This window comes from Ochotona curzoniae, unplaced genomic scaffold (genome assembly GCF_017591425.1).
Source record: "Ochotona curzoniae isolate NIBS_2020 unplaced genomic scaffold, NIBS_Ocur_1.0 patch386, whole genome shotgun sequence".
Taxonomy (NCBI): Eukaryota; Metazoa; Chordata; class Mammalia; order Lagomorpha; family Ochotonidae; genus Ochotona; species Ochotona curzoniae.
The window spans coordinates 470,275-486,571 of record NW_024466957.1 but is presented as its reverse complement, the minus strand read 5'-3'; the positions used below and the strand labels follow the sequence as shown (position 1 = coordinate 486,571).

Sequence of the window (16,297 nt, the reverse complement as noted above, 5' to 3'; positions counted from 1 at the left end):
TGCTCCAAGGTTGAGGAAATCCATCCAAGGTCCATTGGCTGACGCAGTTCACCTTAGAGCCTCGACTCACCAGCTATTCACTGTGAAAGCTTGGCCAGGAGAGCTGTCCAATCTGTTCTGCCCTCCATGGTGCTAGACATCCTCTGCAGGCCTCAGTGAACTGGTTGCCATGCCCACTGTGAGCATCTGGGCACAGGCCTCAGCAACCATGGAGACCCAGTTCTGACACATGTACTCCACGATCAGACCTCAGATCCTGTGGTTTTCTCCATACTGGAGCTCTGAGTTCAGTGAGAAGCCTCACCACAGGTGACCTCAGCCTGACTCCTGTGTGTGCCAGCCAGCGTGGGGCCCAGCTGAGTCTGTCACCCACATCAGCCCCCCCACACACACTGGTGGTTACAGTCGCCTGGTCCCAGTTCTATCCCCAGCCCCATCTCATATGCACAAACAACAGATGCTGTGGCCCCGGCTAACCCTGCCCACCACACCTGGCCCTCATGCTCACAGCAGGAGCTGTAGCCTAGTAAGACAGACTCCCAATAATCCCCACCAGCCCTTCCCCCAGCCTCGGCTCCTGCGTGTGACAGTATGTGCAGCAGAGTGAAGGACCACATCTCTAACTGGGCACCCACAGCTGTGGGTCACCTCGGGTCCTGGGAGTTAGGTCTGATCCCACAGAGTTCACAGCGGGGGCACCGGGAGGGCACTGCCAACAAGCACAGACAGGGGATGATGGTGACAGGAAAGAAGCCAGCACTGTGAGACAGAGTAGTGAGCTGTCTGAAGGAAGGGCCTGGTCCAGAGATGATGCTCAGAGGCACAGCCACTCAAGGGACTGATCAGCCAGCAGTACACACCTGCCCCAGGACTGCTGGAGCTTGTGTCTCCACATCTCAGGCGAAGGCCTTGAGATACAACACACAGCAGCAGCAGCCACCAACACGCGGCACTGTCAACAAAAGGGACTCAGTGCAACTGCCAGGAGCCAGCGTGCAGGCGTCACTCCCAGCACCTCACAGCTCCCAGGTACCCGGGGCTGAGGGCAGCACTCACAGGCTCGCACCAAGCAAGGGCATCCCTGAGCACTGTGGCATGCCACCTGGCCCAAGCTCTGACTTCCCAGAGACCATGCAGTAATGGGCAGGAGGCAAGATCCGAGTGGGCACATGCAGGGCAGACATTCGGGGACTGGGCTGTCAGCAGCGGCCACGCCTCCTGCCATGTCAGGGCTGCGAACCTCCAGAAAACAGGTGCCCAGGTACACAGCAGCCGTGCAGGGCTGCAAAGATGAGCTTCCCCTCCACTAACACAGCCTGTAGGGTCCCCTGGGAATTTCCTCATAGCAGGGACCTCCTCAGGAACATCTCACAGCCAGCAGAGCTGGGACCTACAGACAGGCAGGCAGAGATGGAGATCTTCCATTCACTGGTTTACCTCCCAAACGGCCACAATGGCCAGAGCCGGGAACTCCACCTGCACCTGTCTCTCAAGTGGAAGGGTCCAAGCACTTGGAGCCTCTGCTGCTGCTCCCAGCACATCAGCAGGGAGCTGGATCGGAGTGGAGCAGCTGCGGGCTCGAACTGGCACCCAGAGGGGATGGCGAAACTTTAGCTGGCTATGCCACAGCAGCAGCTCCAGATGATGTACTATTATTTTTGTAAGTGAACTTGGCTCACTAAAATACAGTAGAGTGGTCAAAGATCTAAGGCCAAAGCTCAGAACTGACTCACGCCTGGGGATCGACGGCCACGGGTCCTGACTGTCCCAAGGCCACTCCTTCCGCGAATTTCATTTAGACCTGTATTTGGAGCACCCAAGGTGCTCAAGAAGGATGAAACACTAACTCCTTTCAAAGCCTCCGTTTCAGAGAGCATTCTTCCCGTGCGGACGGGGTGGAAGCAGTTTGCAGGCAGCCCCTGGGCCCACTCCAGCCGGGAACCTCCGACTCGCAGAGACATAAACACGAAGAACGCACGTCACCCACAGAGGGTTCGATGTGACGTGTTCCGTGGCAGGCAGCCAAGGGGTGCAGTCAGATGCAGAATCCCACCCAGCCTGGCATCCAGCCTGGCTCTCTCTGACAAACCAGCTCTTGCCCACCCAGGGTTCGGAGTCATTTTTAGAACTGAAAAACGTTATTACGAAATTTAACCTGGGGCAGGGCCGGGGATGGGGAGGATGGGGAGGATTTGTGCGATAGCTCAACCAGCTAATCCTCTGCTTTCCAGTGCCAAGATCTCCTGTAGGTGCTGGTTCGTGTCCTGGCTGCTCCACTTTCCCACCCAACTCCCTGCTTGTGGCTTGGGAAAGCAGCTGAGGATGGCCCAAAGCCTTGGGACCCTGCGCCCGCGTGGGAGACCTGGAGAAACTCCTGGCTCTGGATCAGCTCAGCTCCGGCTCTTGTGACCATTTGAGGAGTAAACCAGTGGATGGAAGATCTTTGTCTCTCCTTCTCTCTGTAGATCTGCCTTTCTAATAAATATAAATAAGTCTTCAAAAAAGAAAAGAAAGCTGTAACTAGGAAATGCCTTATACCCTGAAGTGACTTCTGAGAGTTTTTTTTTTAAACAAGCAGTCTACTCAAAGCTTGCCAGGGCCCCACCCTGCAAGCCAAGAGCCCAGGCAAGCCACAGGGTGGCAAGACTGACTGACGGGCAGAGCGCGGTAACCTGAGAGACTGTACCAGGGCCAACAGCTGTCCTTTCACCTAAAAATAGCCTGGCCAACAACCTATCACTGCTGTTCACGGCCATGTCGCCTCGGGACAGGCCACGGCAAGTCATCTATTTATTTCATCCGCTGCTAGCACCTTCCCACTGTCCCTTGGAAACTTCCTCCCATTGTTTCTCTCAAAGGGCTTTCTCAGGCTTAAAAAAGAAAATCCTATTTTGCCAACTCCAGGGTAGACATGAAAAGGGGGGAAAAAAATTCCAAATTTGAAGAAAATCTTTAGCACGCATTACCGTCCTCGTCGCTGTACTAATGGCATTAAGGACCATTTTTTCAAAGCTGCCACTAAGCCGCAAAGTCAGCCCGCACGGCTGCTGACCCAGGCGAGGGAAACACCTTCCAGATCAAGGCTGCGGTTCCTTTGCTCCCAGTGCGGCGACCACTCTCATGCTGCTTGCTGTATGCTCCACTTTTTTTTTTCTTTTAAAATGTATTTATTTTTATTGGAAAGGCAGATCAGATATACAGAGAGAAGGAGAGACCGAGAGAAACAGCTTCCATCTGCTAGTTCACTTCCAAATGACTGTAACAGCTGGGGCTGAGCTGATCCGAAGCCAGGAGCCAGGAGCTTCTTCTGGGTCTCCCACACAGGTGCAGGGTTCTGAGGCTTTGGGCCACTGCTTTCCCAGGCCACGGTAGGGAGCTGGACGGGAAGTGGAGCAGCTGGGACACAAACTGGCGTCTATATGGGATCCCGGCGCATGTAGGGGAGGATCGGCCACTTGAGCCACGGCATCGGCCCCACCATTCCACTTTTGGGCACCGTGGTTTCTCTTTCGTATTCACCTTTATGCAAATGAGGCTGGAACAAACATAACCAGAAGTGACAGAAGCATGCCCGGAGTGGCAAAATCAGGTAATAAATCCCAGTCGTTGTCACGCCCAGTAAGGGTGGCGGCTGCAGTGCCGGCCACCTTGAGTCCTGTTGCGAACTATAGACCAGCTGGCGAGCTGCACTGCAGCCTCTGCTTCCCGGCAGACCCAGGCCCAAGCTGCAACCTCCCAAGTCATCCCCAATGCTCGACTTCGCGTCCTTGCCTGCTGGGGAAGAGAGACAGAGAGGAAGTTCTTCTGTCCGATGATTCACTCCCCAGGTGACCGCCAACAGCTGGTTCTGCGCCGATCCGAAGCCAGGATCCAGGAACCTCTTCAGGGTCTCCCACACCGGTGCAGGGTCCCAAAGCTTTGGGCCGTCCTCCACTGCTTTCCCAGGCCACAAACAGGGAGCTGGATGGGAAGTGGAGCTGCTGGGATTAGAACCAGCACCCGTATGGGATCCTGGCGCATTCAAGGTGAGGACTTTAGCCACTAGGCTAAGGTGCCCGGCCCCAGTTCTTTTATTTTCAATAACAAAATACCCTTACTCTTCCACTGCCCTGTCCGTGAGCTTTCGGAAGCAGCCCTGTACGGTGTCCGAGTCCCTTCGGGCTGTCCTCTTGGCGTGTGTGTGCAGGGTCACTGTTGTCACAGCTCCTTGGGCCCCATGCGGACACTCTCGTCCGGCTCCTCGGGGGTCTGGAACAGCTGTTCTGAGGGCCCACCCGGGGCAGCCTCTGGGGACTGCCAGTCCCTCCGGGGTCTGAAGCAGACTGCTCTCATTCCTCACGTTCCACCATCTGTCGCTGCTAACTCGACACTGGAGAATTCGCAGCTGGAAACCGGGCATGACTAGCGGAAGACTGGTACGGTCACTGTTTTAATGTTGAGTGACCCGCCTGTCCATTGCCTAAGGGCCGCCTCACTGCTGCCTGCGGGGGTGCCTCTGACAGCACTTCTTGCTGATTGTTCTTGTTTTGTTACATGCGGCGTTCTAATCTCTGTAGCTTAGTGGCCAACCACTCACTGCTTGGCGCTTCCATCTCCACTGCGCATGTCCTCCCTGTGCAGGAGGCGTGCTCAACATACAGGGGTCTCCGGGAGCCTCTCACAGCTCCTCTGTGGGACAGCCCAGACCATAGAAAATGGGACAACATTTCGGGGACGTGCCTATAACCTTGGATTCTCGGAAAGACCCTGATGTCTTGGAAGGTCCCAGGAATATTAAGTGAGAGAGTGCTTATCGCGAGGACCGATCCCATTCCAGGATGAGATCGGACTTTCACAGCTTGTGCAGTAAGCTGACCGCCGCAGACTGGTTCTGTCCGCGGCCCTGCTTGCCTGCTTCAGCTGTTCACCACTAGACAGGCTGCAGCTCTGACTGCACGATGCTTAAACTGGGTGTCTGTGTTTCACACCACTAGATGGACTAGATAATTGATATTGTGCACTGATGTAAGCTTGGTGGACTGAATGACTCGCAGCATGTGCCAGTACTCTGAGCTGACTGGCTGACCACTGCCTAAGAAGCCCTGAACACGGCTGATGGGGGGCACTCCCCTCTTCTACCTGGTCAACTCGCAACACTGCAGGTGCACACAGCCGTCAGGCCAGTCGGGGATGTGGGGACGGCCCGTGCTCCAAGGTCTCTGCTCCTGCCCCCCACCTTCCAATCACCTGGGACCGGTGGGGACTGCGCAGGTCACTCTCTGGTCTCCCACAGGATAAATCCCATCCGACGTCCTGCTGGACGGTCTGCTGCCTGCCCAGCGAGGGCCACAGGGCACAGCAGAGCCACCCTTCGCACTTGCTGGCTGCCAAGCCTGCTTCCTGAGAAAGCCACTGGCCACAGTTCAGGTTGCGTTAGATTTTCTTTTCTCTCCTCCTCTCACAGGTGGACTGCTGGTCCCACCCTTCTCATCCAAAGTGCGATGGCATCCGTGAACAGCACTTCGTGGAAGCCCTTGGTCGGTTCAGCTGCTCTAACTTGGCTCTGAGGAGGTCCAGCCGCCGCCTCTCAGTGCCCGGATGCAAGTCCCAAGGACTGCATGTGACTAGTGACTGCGGGAAGGCAATGACAGACACAAAACCCTAACTGCACAGAAATGACCCCTCTCTCAGGGCCCGCTGTGGCAGAGCACGTTAGGCCGCTGTTTGTGATGCCGGCAGACCATCCTGGAGCACCAGTTCCCGTCCTGGCTGCTCTGCTCCCAACCCAGTTTCTTGGTAATGTGCCTGGGAGGCAGCAGGTAATGGCTCAAGCACTTGGGACCCTGCCACCCATGTTGGAGACCATGAGGGAGGTGCTGGTTAAAGGTGCGACCTAGAGGGTGGGAGACCGCTCCTCGCTCCCCTCCTTCCCTCCACACCACCCCAGCCATTGCTCTGCCTTTTGCAAAAGCGAATCTTTAGAAAGAAACCGTGCCTCTCCCAGCTCCTATCTGCATGTCCTCTTCACCAATGCTGCAAGTCACAGCTTCCGGAATACCTGCAAGTCACAGCTTCCGGAACACCTGCAAGCTAAATAAAAACTGTAGGGAGGGGACTCTCGGCAATAACCTCATGTTCAAGGTAACGAGAGGGGGAAAAAAGCACATCCCCCGCATACAACCTCTTCTGGGAGATCCCCCTTCCAGCGCCCGGCCAGGCGTCCCACTCAGCAGGAATCCGACTTCCACTGCTTAGCAGCCAGTGCTCCTGCCACTAGACACGTCCCCTTCAGGCCACATCTTTACTGGCCTAAGATGGAGCTGCGAGTTGTCATTTTTCTATTGAGAGAGAGAAAACAAAAGGAGGGACATAAACGCTCAGCCCCAACACTGACTGGACCAGCAAGCAGCCTCAGAACCGGGCAGACCCTGGTTCCGAAGCCACACCCGGCAGCCAGCTGGGCGAGTGTCCCTGGCCAGGTGACATACCAGGGGAGATGCCCCGCCTGCCGGCCCAGGTCCGGAACGGCCGCCGTCACCATGGGTGCAGGCCGCAGGCAGAGGGTGGCAGGGGACGGGAGGGCTGAGGGGACCAGTGAGCTATCTTGCTCATTGTGTCCGGAAGTCACAGGTGAGCAACGAGCCAGCTAAAACGAGCTTACCTCTCTTCGTTCCCTGTGGGCAATACACCGGGATGCTGTACACTGCAGCACCCTGCCACAGGCAAGGAACTAAGAAACCTGACTAATGTTTAATGAGAAAACCGCATTTGTATCTTTTTTTTTCTTTTTAATGGCGTCAGTGCTGTGGCTAATCCAAGCACCCCACACATGGGTGCCAGCTTGTGGCCCGGCTGCTCCACTTCCCATTGGGCTCCCAGCTTATATCCCGGGAAAGCAGTAGAAAATGGCTCAAAGCCTTGGGACCCTGCACCCACGTGGGGAGACCTGGAGGAGGCTCCAGGCTCCTGGCATCAGATTGGCTCCATTCCAGATACTGCAGGCATCCAGGGAGTGAACCAGGGGACAGAAGATTTTTCTGTCTCTCCTCTCCATAACTCTTTCTTTCTCTCTCTCTTTTTAAAAATTAATCTATTTTTTATTGGGAAGTCAGATTTAGAGAAAGGAGTCTCCAATTTGCTGCAACAGCCAGAGCTGAGTCAATCTGAAGCCAGAAGCCAGGAGCTTTTCCCGGGTCTCCTTGCAGGTGCAGGGTCCCAAGGCTTTGGGCCGTCCTTGACTGCTTTCCCAGGCCACAGGCAGGGAGCTGGATGGGAAGTGGGGCCGCTGGGATACAAACTGGTGCCCATATGGGATCCGGGCACATGCAAAGTGAGGACTTCAGCCACTAAGCTACCTCTCTAGGCCCCTGCAATTGTATCTTTCAAATAAAAAGCTTCTGAAGATTTACTTTGCTTTTCTTTTTAAACAAATTTTACAGAAGGTCACCATGTGAAATAGTGCAGTAAGAACGGGAATTGGGGAAACTTCAGGCGCTCCATAAACCCCAGCAGCACGTGTGTGCACCCCAAGTGCTAACACGGCCCGGTGTTTGTTAGCAAACCCTCTGCTGCTGCAGATACGTACATGGAAGCCCAGTGTGTCGGTGTACCTGGACCTCCCAGCTGCCCAGCACCGCTGGCCAAACGCCCTTCACTGTGTCAGCAAGGCAGTCCCAGGCACCTCGCGCGGCTCACGCTGAAGGGGTCTGCTGGCACCCTCCCAGTCTCCGGCCTCACAGGAAGCCCTGGAGTGTGTGTGCCTGCAGCGTCCCTGGAACATGAGATTACAAGCTGCCTGGCGGCCAGAAGGGCTGCTGGACCCCCTCTCCTGCTCAGGGCCCCTGGTGGGTGCTAACGAGCGTTTGCTGGGTGGCTGCTGAAGGAACAGAAACCATGTTGGGAAGGAGCCAGAGCCAGCGGCCAGCTGGACCGCAGCACCCCATCTGGCGAGAGCTGCGGGGTGGCCCCCGAGGTGCGTGCAGCGTGCAGCCTGGCACCTGACAGCAGGCAGGGCGTATGCTCCTTGGGAGGTCTGCTTTAATTTACAGGGCACCGTGCAGCCCCAGGTGACGAGCCTTTTTGCCCGACCCACTGTATGTCAACTCTCCAGAGCACAAGGGCTTTGCTTTATTTCTAACTTAATTGGTCTTTTTGCCTCTTCCGTGAATTCGTTCTCATATGCAGGACAACTTTAATTGAGCAAAACAGAACCTGACACAATGTCCAAACCATCCTTCAGAAGCTAAGCTGTAGTCGTTACCATGTATGGTTATGGAAGGAAGGAAAATATTCCTGACAATCGCTACCTTTTTTTAGTACTTGCTAAGTCCCCGACACCGGGCCAGGCCCTCTGCCCCGTGATGTCACCCCATGCTCAGAGCAACCCTGCGAGGCAGGAGCGCGAGCTGTTTGCATCTGCTCAGCAAGGAGGAAGAGGGCCTGGACTCACAGAGCTGGGCCTCGGCAAGCTCCCAGCCCGGACTCAGGCTGAAGCCACAGGCCGAGCAGGGACCAGATGAAAAGAGAACCAACTGGAACGACGACAACCACAACCCCCCAGCTGCAGCCTCACACAGGAAGGGCTGTACCAGGGCCCTGGGGGAGAAAGAGCCGCCGCGGTTGCAGTTTCACAAACACCCTGCCCACCTGACTCCCGCACCACACTCACGGAGAACCACACAGCACACACGCTCTGAGAACTGCGCCACAGGGTCCTAAGATGGCATCTCGCTGGACCACCCCAAGACTCCTCCCTTTTCAAGCTGCGGGCTCCCAGAGCAAGCATGACCCTACTGCCAGCAGCTGGGCCGCCGGAGAGCTCAAAGACTCCCCGGCCAACACCCAGTGCCCTGCCCTCAGACCTTCCACTGACCGCTCAGGCTGCACAGGGACAACAGGAGGGACCACAGGCCCTGCCCCGCTGCAGGGGTGCCAAGGAGCCCCTACCTCAGTGTACATGGTGCTCCACTGCCTCACGAACTCGCAGTGCTAGGATCATCTACAGAAACCAGGACCCAGGGGGAGGACTGAGGGGGCGGGCAGTGAGAGATGGCATGAATGACTTACTGCCAGGCGGTGGGCCCCGCAGGGTTAACCACCAGGGAGCAGAAGTTTGCATGGGAACCCAAAATACTTAAGCTACTGCTAACATTTCTCTTGGAAATTTTTTTTTTTTTTTTTATTATTTTTTCATTGGAAAGGCGGATGTACAGAGAGAGGAGAGAGAGAGAGGAAGATCTTCCGTCCGATGATTCACTCCCCAAGTGAGCGCAACGGGCCGATACTATGCCGATCCGAAGCCAGGAGCCTCTTCCGGGTCTCCCGCACGGGTGCAGGTTCCCAAAGCTTTGGGCCGTCCTCCACTGCTTTCCCAGGCCACAAGCAGGGAGCTGGAAGGGAAGCGGGGCTGCCGGGATTAGAACCGGCGCCCATATGGGATCCCGGGGTTGCAAGGCGAGGACTTAACCACTTGCGCCACCGCGCCGGGCCCTGGAAATTTTTTTTAAAGAAATTACTGGAGCAGGCAATGTGGCACAGCACTTTACGCTGCTGCTGGAGACGCCAGCGCCTCATTTCACAATGCCAGTTTGAGTCCTGGCGCTGGCCCTCTGGATCCGGCCTCCTGCAACTGCACCCGGAAAAGCAGCACCCCATGGGAGACCTGAATGGATGTCTGGGCTCCCAGCTCCAGGCCGGCCCAGCCTCGGCTGTTGGCGACCATCTGGGGAGCGAACTCTCTCTTTGCACTCTGCCTTTCGATAAATAATCTTTAAGGAAAAAACAAAACAAAACAAACAAAAACGACAGACAACAAACGATGGGCTAGACCCGACCGCTCGGGGCATCCTCAATCCTCACCATAACCAGCCAGTCTCTCACTAGGGACAGGGACTGCGGCACAGCGGGTTAAACTGCAGCTTGGGACATCCACACTCCACAACAGAGTGCCTGGTTCGAGCCCCAGCCACCCCGCGCTCCTAACCAAGCTTCTTGCTAATGCCACAGGGAGGCAGAGGCTGACTCAAGTGCATGGTCCCTGCACCCAGGGGGGCCTGGATGGCTTTGACCTGACCCAGCCCCAGCTGTCGGAGGCATCTGGAAAGTAAACCAGACGATGGAAGCGCTTTCAAATAAGCACACATGTAATTTTTTTAAAACATAATAATAATAATAAAAAACTATTTCTAAAATAATTCTCATACTGTCCAACTTTGGATGTTGCTCCAACAGCACCAGAAGTGTACAAAAATTTAAAAGTTTAATTTTTCCTGTTACCAAAAATGAAACCTTTTCTTAAAAAAAGAAAAAAAAAGATTTACTTTCATTTGAAAGGCAGAGTTACAGAGAGAGAGGGAGAGAGATATCTTCCACCTGATGGTTCACTCCCCAGATGGCTGCAGCAGCTGGATCTGAGCTTGCTTCAAGCCAAACCTAGGAGCTTCCTCCAGGTCTCCCATGGGGGTGCAGGGTCCCAAGGCTTTGAACCGTCCTCTGCTGCTTTCCCAGGCCACAGGCAGGGAGCTGGATGGGAAGGGGAGCAGCTGGGACTTGAGCTAGTATCCATGTTGGAAACCAATGCTGCAATCAGAGGCTTAGCCTACTTTGCCTTGGCACTGACCCACAAGGAAGCCCGCTACCTCAAGACAGCAGCGCCATCTAGAGACTGTGGAAGTGATGGGCTGCACCTGCTAGCCATCCTGCAGCTCAGCCACTCTCTTTCTTCTCCACATTTGGCAGCAGTGTTTTCTAGGCTGGCAGGAAGCAGCCTTCACTGTGCTTCCCCGACACGGATGTGAGGGAACAGTCCATGCTGCTACTTGTTTCCCTACTTGCATGGGGAAAAACGTGGACCCCGGGAGAGAGCAGGAATGAGGTCCCTTGCTGTCACCTGGGTTACCTGGGCTCCAAGCCCTGCCCACGGCTGCCTCTGGGGTATCTCTGCCCACGGCCACCTCTGGGGCACCTCTGCCCACAGCCGCTTTTGCGGGACCTCTGCCCACGGCTGCTTCTGGGGCACCTCTGCGTGGCTCACCTCAGAGAAGTCACACTCCAAACAGGATCCTGGGCTCCCTGCAGGGCTGCCTCCCTGCTCAGCCCGAGCCAGCCCCCTTCTCCAGCACCCAAGGGCCACACTGCTCCTGACCTGCACAGCCCTGGCCGTACCACTCGGTCTGCCCACAGTCCTCAGGGTTCCCGATGACCCCTGGCCCTTGGCACGGCCTGGGAGGTGCGGGCGGTCAGTGCTTGGCCCGCCTCCAACCTCACCACCCTCCCTCCCTCTGTCCTCCAACCCCAACCAGCAGCAGGAGCCACCTGACGCCGGAACCCACTCCTACTCAGCCATCGCCGGGTCTCCAGCACGGGATGCTCCTTATGACTGCGGCCACATCCCGACAGACTCATCAGAAACTGCAAAGACCTCGAGTCAAAAACGCATATGACAGGCGCAGCAGGCGATGGCCCTAGTCCTCACAGAAGGCCACTCGCCTTCCAACCCAGTCTCCCACTGCACCCGACAAGGCAGCAGATGAATGCTCAAGACTCCCTGCCCAGCCACATGGGAGAGCCAGCGGGAGACCCAGGTCCCTGGCTTTGGTCCGGCCCAACCCTGGCTGTTGAAGGCAAAGGGGAAAGGGGTAGCAGGCTTGTTCTGCACCACCGGTCCAGGGGAAGACCAGGTGACTGCCAGGGGACACCCAACCAAATGCCAAGCCAGATCCAGCTGTGCCCTGAGGACCATCGTGGCCTCAGCACCTCGAATCCTCATGGGGCGGCTGGTGGCAGGAGAAAGTGCCCTGTAACCCGAGCACCAGCACGGGGCTGGGGTCACGGGCTCTGGAATCCACCTGCCAACCAGAGGCGAGACCACACAGCATGCCACAACGCATGCCAAACACGGATTCTGTCACACATTCACATGCTCCTCTCTCCTTAACCCGTCGCAAGATGGAGGTCAGGCTCCAAGGAGAGAGCTGGAAAACGGCTGGTTTGTAGGGGAAATACGCCACTCTGAGAAGCAAGGAGCTCTTAGTTTGAGCCCCAGACCTGCGAAGGTCTCTGACCCCACAGCCTTCCCCAGCCTTCCCCACTAGCTTCCTCTGCGAGTGATCCCATTGTATAGGCCCACAGCGCCCTCTACTGTCCTGCACAGCAGGTAGCACAACCATAACATACATTTTAAGATTGATTTATTTGAAAGACAGAAATGACAGAGAAAGAGGCAGCTTCCATGCACTGCCTAACTCCCTAATTGGTCTGAGCCTATGACAGGCCAAAGCCAGGAGTCAGGAGCTTCCTCTGGGTCTCCCATGTGGCTGCAGGGGCCATCACACGCTACCTTCCCAGGCCATAAGCAGGGAGCTGGATGGGAAGCAGGGTAGCAGGAATTCCCACCAGTCCTCTGCAATGGGATGTCAGCCAGCACTGTAAGTGGTGGCTTAACGCACTATGCCATAATGCCAGCCATCACCTGCTTTTAATGGTTTAGTGGTTTTCTTGCTACTCTTGCAGCTAATGTGGGGCCAAGGGCTTTATCTCCTGTGTGTGGGTGAAGGCCCCAGTCATGAACCCCTTTGGCAACGCTGTCACGCCCAGCCACAGCAAAGGCCACAGGACCTCCGTCTGCCAGGCTTGCCAGGCCAGGGCAGGCAGCGGAGGACACGGGCCTCCCTCCAGGAGAGGACACTCCAGGTGCGGCCCGATGAGCAAGCATTCTTTCCCTGGTGGTCTTCAGAGTCAGCACCCCTCACGCCAGTTTGTGTCCCGGCTGTTCCAGTTCCCATCCAGCTCCCTGCCTATGTCCTGGGAAAGCAGTGGAGGATGGCCCAAAGCCTTGGGACCCTGCACCCGCGTGGGAGACCTGGAAGAGGCTCCTGGCTCCTGGATTTGAATCGGCTCAGTTCTGGCTGTTGCGGCCACTTGGGCAGTGAACCAGCAGATGGAAGATCTTCCTCTCTGTCTCCTTCACTCTGTAAATCTGACTTTTCAATAAAAATAAACAAGTCTGAAAAAATGATGTAGAATCTCAGAGACATTCCTAAGGATCATGAACAAATTAGGGATCGCCCCTCTATCCACTGGTTCTCTCCCAAGCCAGGAGCCAGGAGCTTCCTCCAGGTCTCCCTTGCTGGTGCAGGGTACACTGGGGTGGCAGGCAGCTGCTGACCCAAGATGCCTCCTGTGCCTGACCCGTGCTGAGTGCCTGGGGGAGTGGCCACTTGCTCCTGACCATCCCCTGGCTGAGGGGCTGCGGCCATGTCCATACCCTGGCACACACCTCAAGACCCTGCCTGGACATGACAGGGGCTGCAGGCTCTGCGTGGACACGACCCAGGCCTGTGGGACAGACGTGGACACAACCCAAGCGCGCGAGAAAGGAATGGACATGACCCAGCTGGCGGGCCAGGCATGGACATGACAGGGGAGTGCGGGCCCCGTGTGGACGGACAGGACCTGAGTGCGCAGGCCCGGCGTGGACACGACCCGGACCCCGCGTGGACAGGACCCGGACCCCGCGTGAACAGGAGCTGAGTGCACAGGCCCGGCGTGGACACGACCCAGACCCCGCGAGGACAGGACCTGAGTGCGCAGGCCCGGCGTGGACACGACCCAGGTGTGTGGGACAGGCATGGACCTGGGCTCGTTGGACAGACATGGACAGGACCTGAGTGCGCAGGCCCGGCGTGGACACGACCCGGACCCCGCGTGGACATGACCCGGACCCGCGTGGACACGACCTGAGTGCGCAGGCCCCGCGTGGACATGACCCGGGCCCCGCGTGGACACGACCCGGACCCCGCGTGGACACGACCCGGACACCGCGCACGCCGGACGCCCGCGACCCCGGAGCCCGGCCGGGACCCCGAGCAGCGCCCGCCCGCCAGCCCGCTCGGGGCCCACGGCGCTCGCTCAGCCTTCCCCGCGGCCTCCCGCTCCCTCGGCCGAGTCCGCAGGGTGTCCGGGCCGGACGCCAGCCCCGCCGCCTCGGCCTCCTACCTGCCGGCCGGGGAGACCATCCTCCGTCCGCTCGGCGACTTCCGCCTCGGAAGTGACGTCGGCCAGGCCGCCGTGCAGCGTGCGCCGCCGTGCAGCGTGCTCCCCCTGGCGGCCTGGGGGAGAGGCGCAGGGCGCCGAGGTGTCCCTGACGACCCGCCGGCTTCCAGGAGATGGAGAATGTGCTGCGGGTACCCACGCTGCTGGAACACCAGGGCACAGGGTCCAGGGCGATGGCTCAGTGGCTATCGCCTCCCCTTGCAAGCGCCACGGTCGCCGGTTCTAATCCCGGCAGCTCCACTTCCCGTGCAGCACTTCGGTGGGTGTGGTGAGAGGAGGTGGAGGGGGATGGAGCCGTGCGCACTGCTGCGTGAACTCCACCATTCATGACATCTCCCCTTTCACCATGTTTCTGGCTCTTGGAACCCAAGCCCTGACCGTAACCCAAAACCTAAACCTATGCCAAGGCCTAAGCCCCACTTCAGTCTAAGCCTGCACCGAAGCCTCCATGTACTGCTGGAGGCCCAGACGGCGTCCAGTTTCTCGCTTCTCTCCTCGCTCTCTAGCAATGAGGAAGGAAGGCCGCCTCCTTCCACGGTCCGCTCCTTCCACACGCCCCGGGCCAGGCCCTGGCAGGAGAGAGCCATGGCTCCTCTGTCAAGTGTGCACACGGCCATGAGACCGGAAGTCGTCAGGATCCTCCATCATGAAGTCTCCACCAATGGGTGAGCACTTATCGCGGCTGGGCCAATCAGACTTTGTCTCTAGGGTGTGTGCGAAAGGGGCGTGAGGCCCACAGAAGCAAAAAGGAAGTGGAGTATTTATGTAAGTCGTGGAAAGATTCCTTCTTGTGTACTTGCCCTTCATCTTTCCTTGCTAGAAAATCCCTTGGTCCCGCTGCCTCCTAAGAAAAGACTACATTTCCCAGCGTCCCATGCAGACAGCAAGGGCCGGAAGTTCTGGCGGCGGAGCCATGGCAACCGTTTGGCGTCCAGATGCTGAGACTGGCTGGCAGGATGATCCCTCCCGCGTGTTAGGCAATCCTGACGCGGCGCTGTCCTCGGTTTGGCGTGCCGGGCTGGACAGTGCAGGATCTCCGAGCTGTGCGTGGCCGAGGGGAGGTCGGGATGCTGGGCCTGCATCTTCGTCTTCATAGCGTGATGATTCCGTGCGTGCACACTCAGGTAGAACACACAGATCTGTGCACCTAAATGGCTGTGTTCTATTTACTGGATGCGTGTGTGGGCTTGAGACCACGAGGAATGGGAGTTGTTGTATCCATTCTTGAGCCCGTATTTTCCCCCCACAGGATAAAAAACCAGGCCGGAGGCTTTGGTACAAAAATACTGTATATATATTTTTAATACGTATTTATTTTGAAAAAAATTTTTTTTTTTTTTCTGTAAGGCAGGGGAAAGGGAGAGAGCTTCCGTCTACTAGTTCACTCCCTGAATGACTACAGCAGTTGGGGCCAAAGGCCGGGAATCTCCTCCAGGTCTCCCACGTGGGTGCAGGGGTGCAAGCACTTGGATCGTCCTCGGCTGCTTTTCCAGGTGCATCAGCAGGGAGCTGGATTGGAAGGGGAGCTGTCGGGCCTTGAACCCATGCTCCAATGGGAAAGGTAGCACCACAACCTGGCCCCAGCAAGCTTCACCTACTAATAAATCCTTTTCTGTTAACTTCAGGCTGACACGCAAGGGCCTTGGTCGTGTCAGAAAGTACAGTTAAGAGAGCAGGTTTGGGGGCTCAAGAAAGAAAAGGGGCCCAGCGCAATGATATGTAGCACCTGAAGTCCTTGCCTTGCGTGAGCCAGGATCCCATAATGGCACAGGTTCTAATCCCGACGGCTCTGCTCCCCATCCAGCTCCCTGCTTGTGGCCTGGGAAAGCAGCAAGGACAGTCTAAAGCCTTGGGACCCTGCACCTGCATGGGAGACCCGGAAAATCTCCTGGCTCCTGGCTTCAGATCAGCCCAGCTCCAGCCTTTTCAGCTGCTTGGGGAGTGAACCAGTGGATGGAAGATCTTTCTCTCCGTGTCCTTTTCTCTGTATATTTGCCTTCCCAATAAAAATAAATACATCTTTAAAGAAAAAGTTGATAGTTCCTCCCTGGCTGTAGAGGAGAGGCAGCAATGACCAAGGGGGAGGGGCTCTCTCAAGTAGTGCAAGCTGGAAGGCTTTCCTGAAGACAGCCAAAGACAGAGCAGGCCTCCAGGTGCCCCGTGGTTCAAGCCCACACTCTTTTTTTTTTTAATTTTATTCATATATCTGAGGTAAAGGGAATATTGAGGGAGAAGCCCCACCCAGTCTCCCACCCACCCCAGGTCC

At 56.9% G+C, this 16,297-nt stretch overlaps 1 protein-coding gene across 1 annotated transcript in view; it reads right to left on the bottom strand.

Annotated features, from left to right (window-relative positions):
• The window catches only part of LOC121167536 (dehydrogenase/reductase SDR family member 7B-like), a 33,182-nt gene extending 19,166 nt beyond the window's left edge, over nt 1-14,016 (bottom strand). The window contains exon 1 of the mRNA XM_040997006.1: nt 13,975-14,016. Coding sequence (XP_040852940.1) covers nt 13,975-13,994 — 20 coding nt within the window. The 5' untranslated portion in view covers nt 13,995-14,016. The remainder of the gene's footprint in view (nt 1-13,974) is intronic.
• Nucleotides 14,017-16,297: the final 2,281 nt, after the last annotated feature.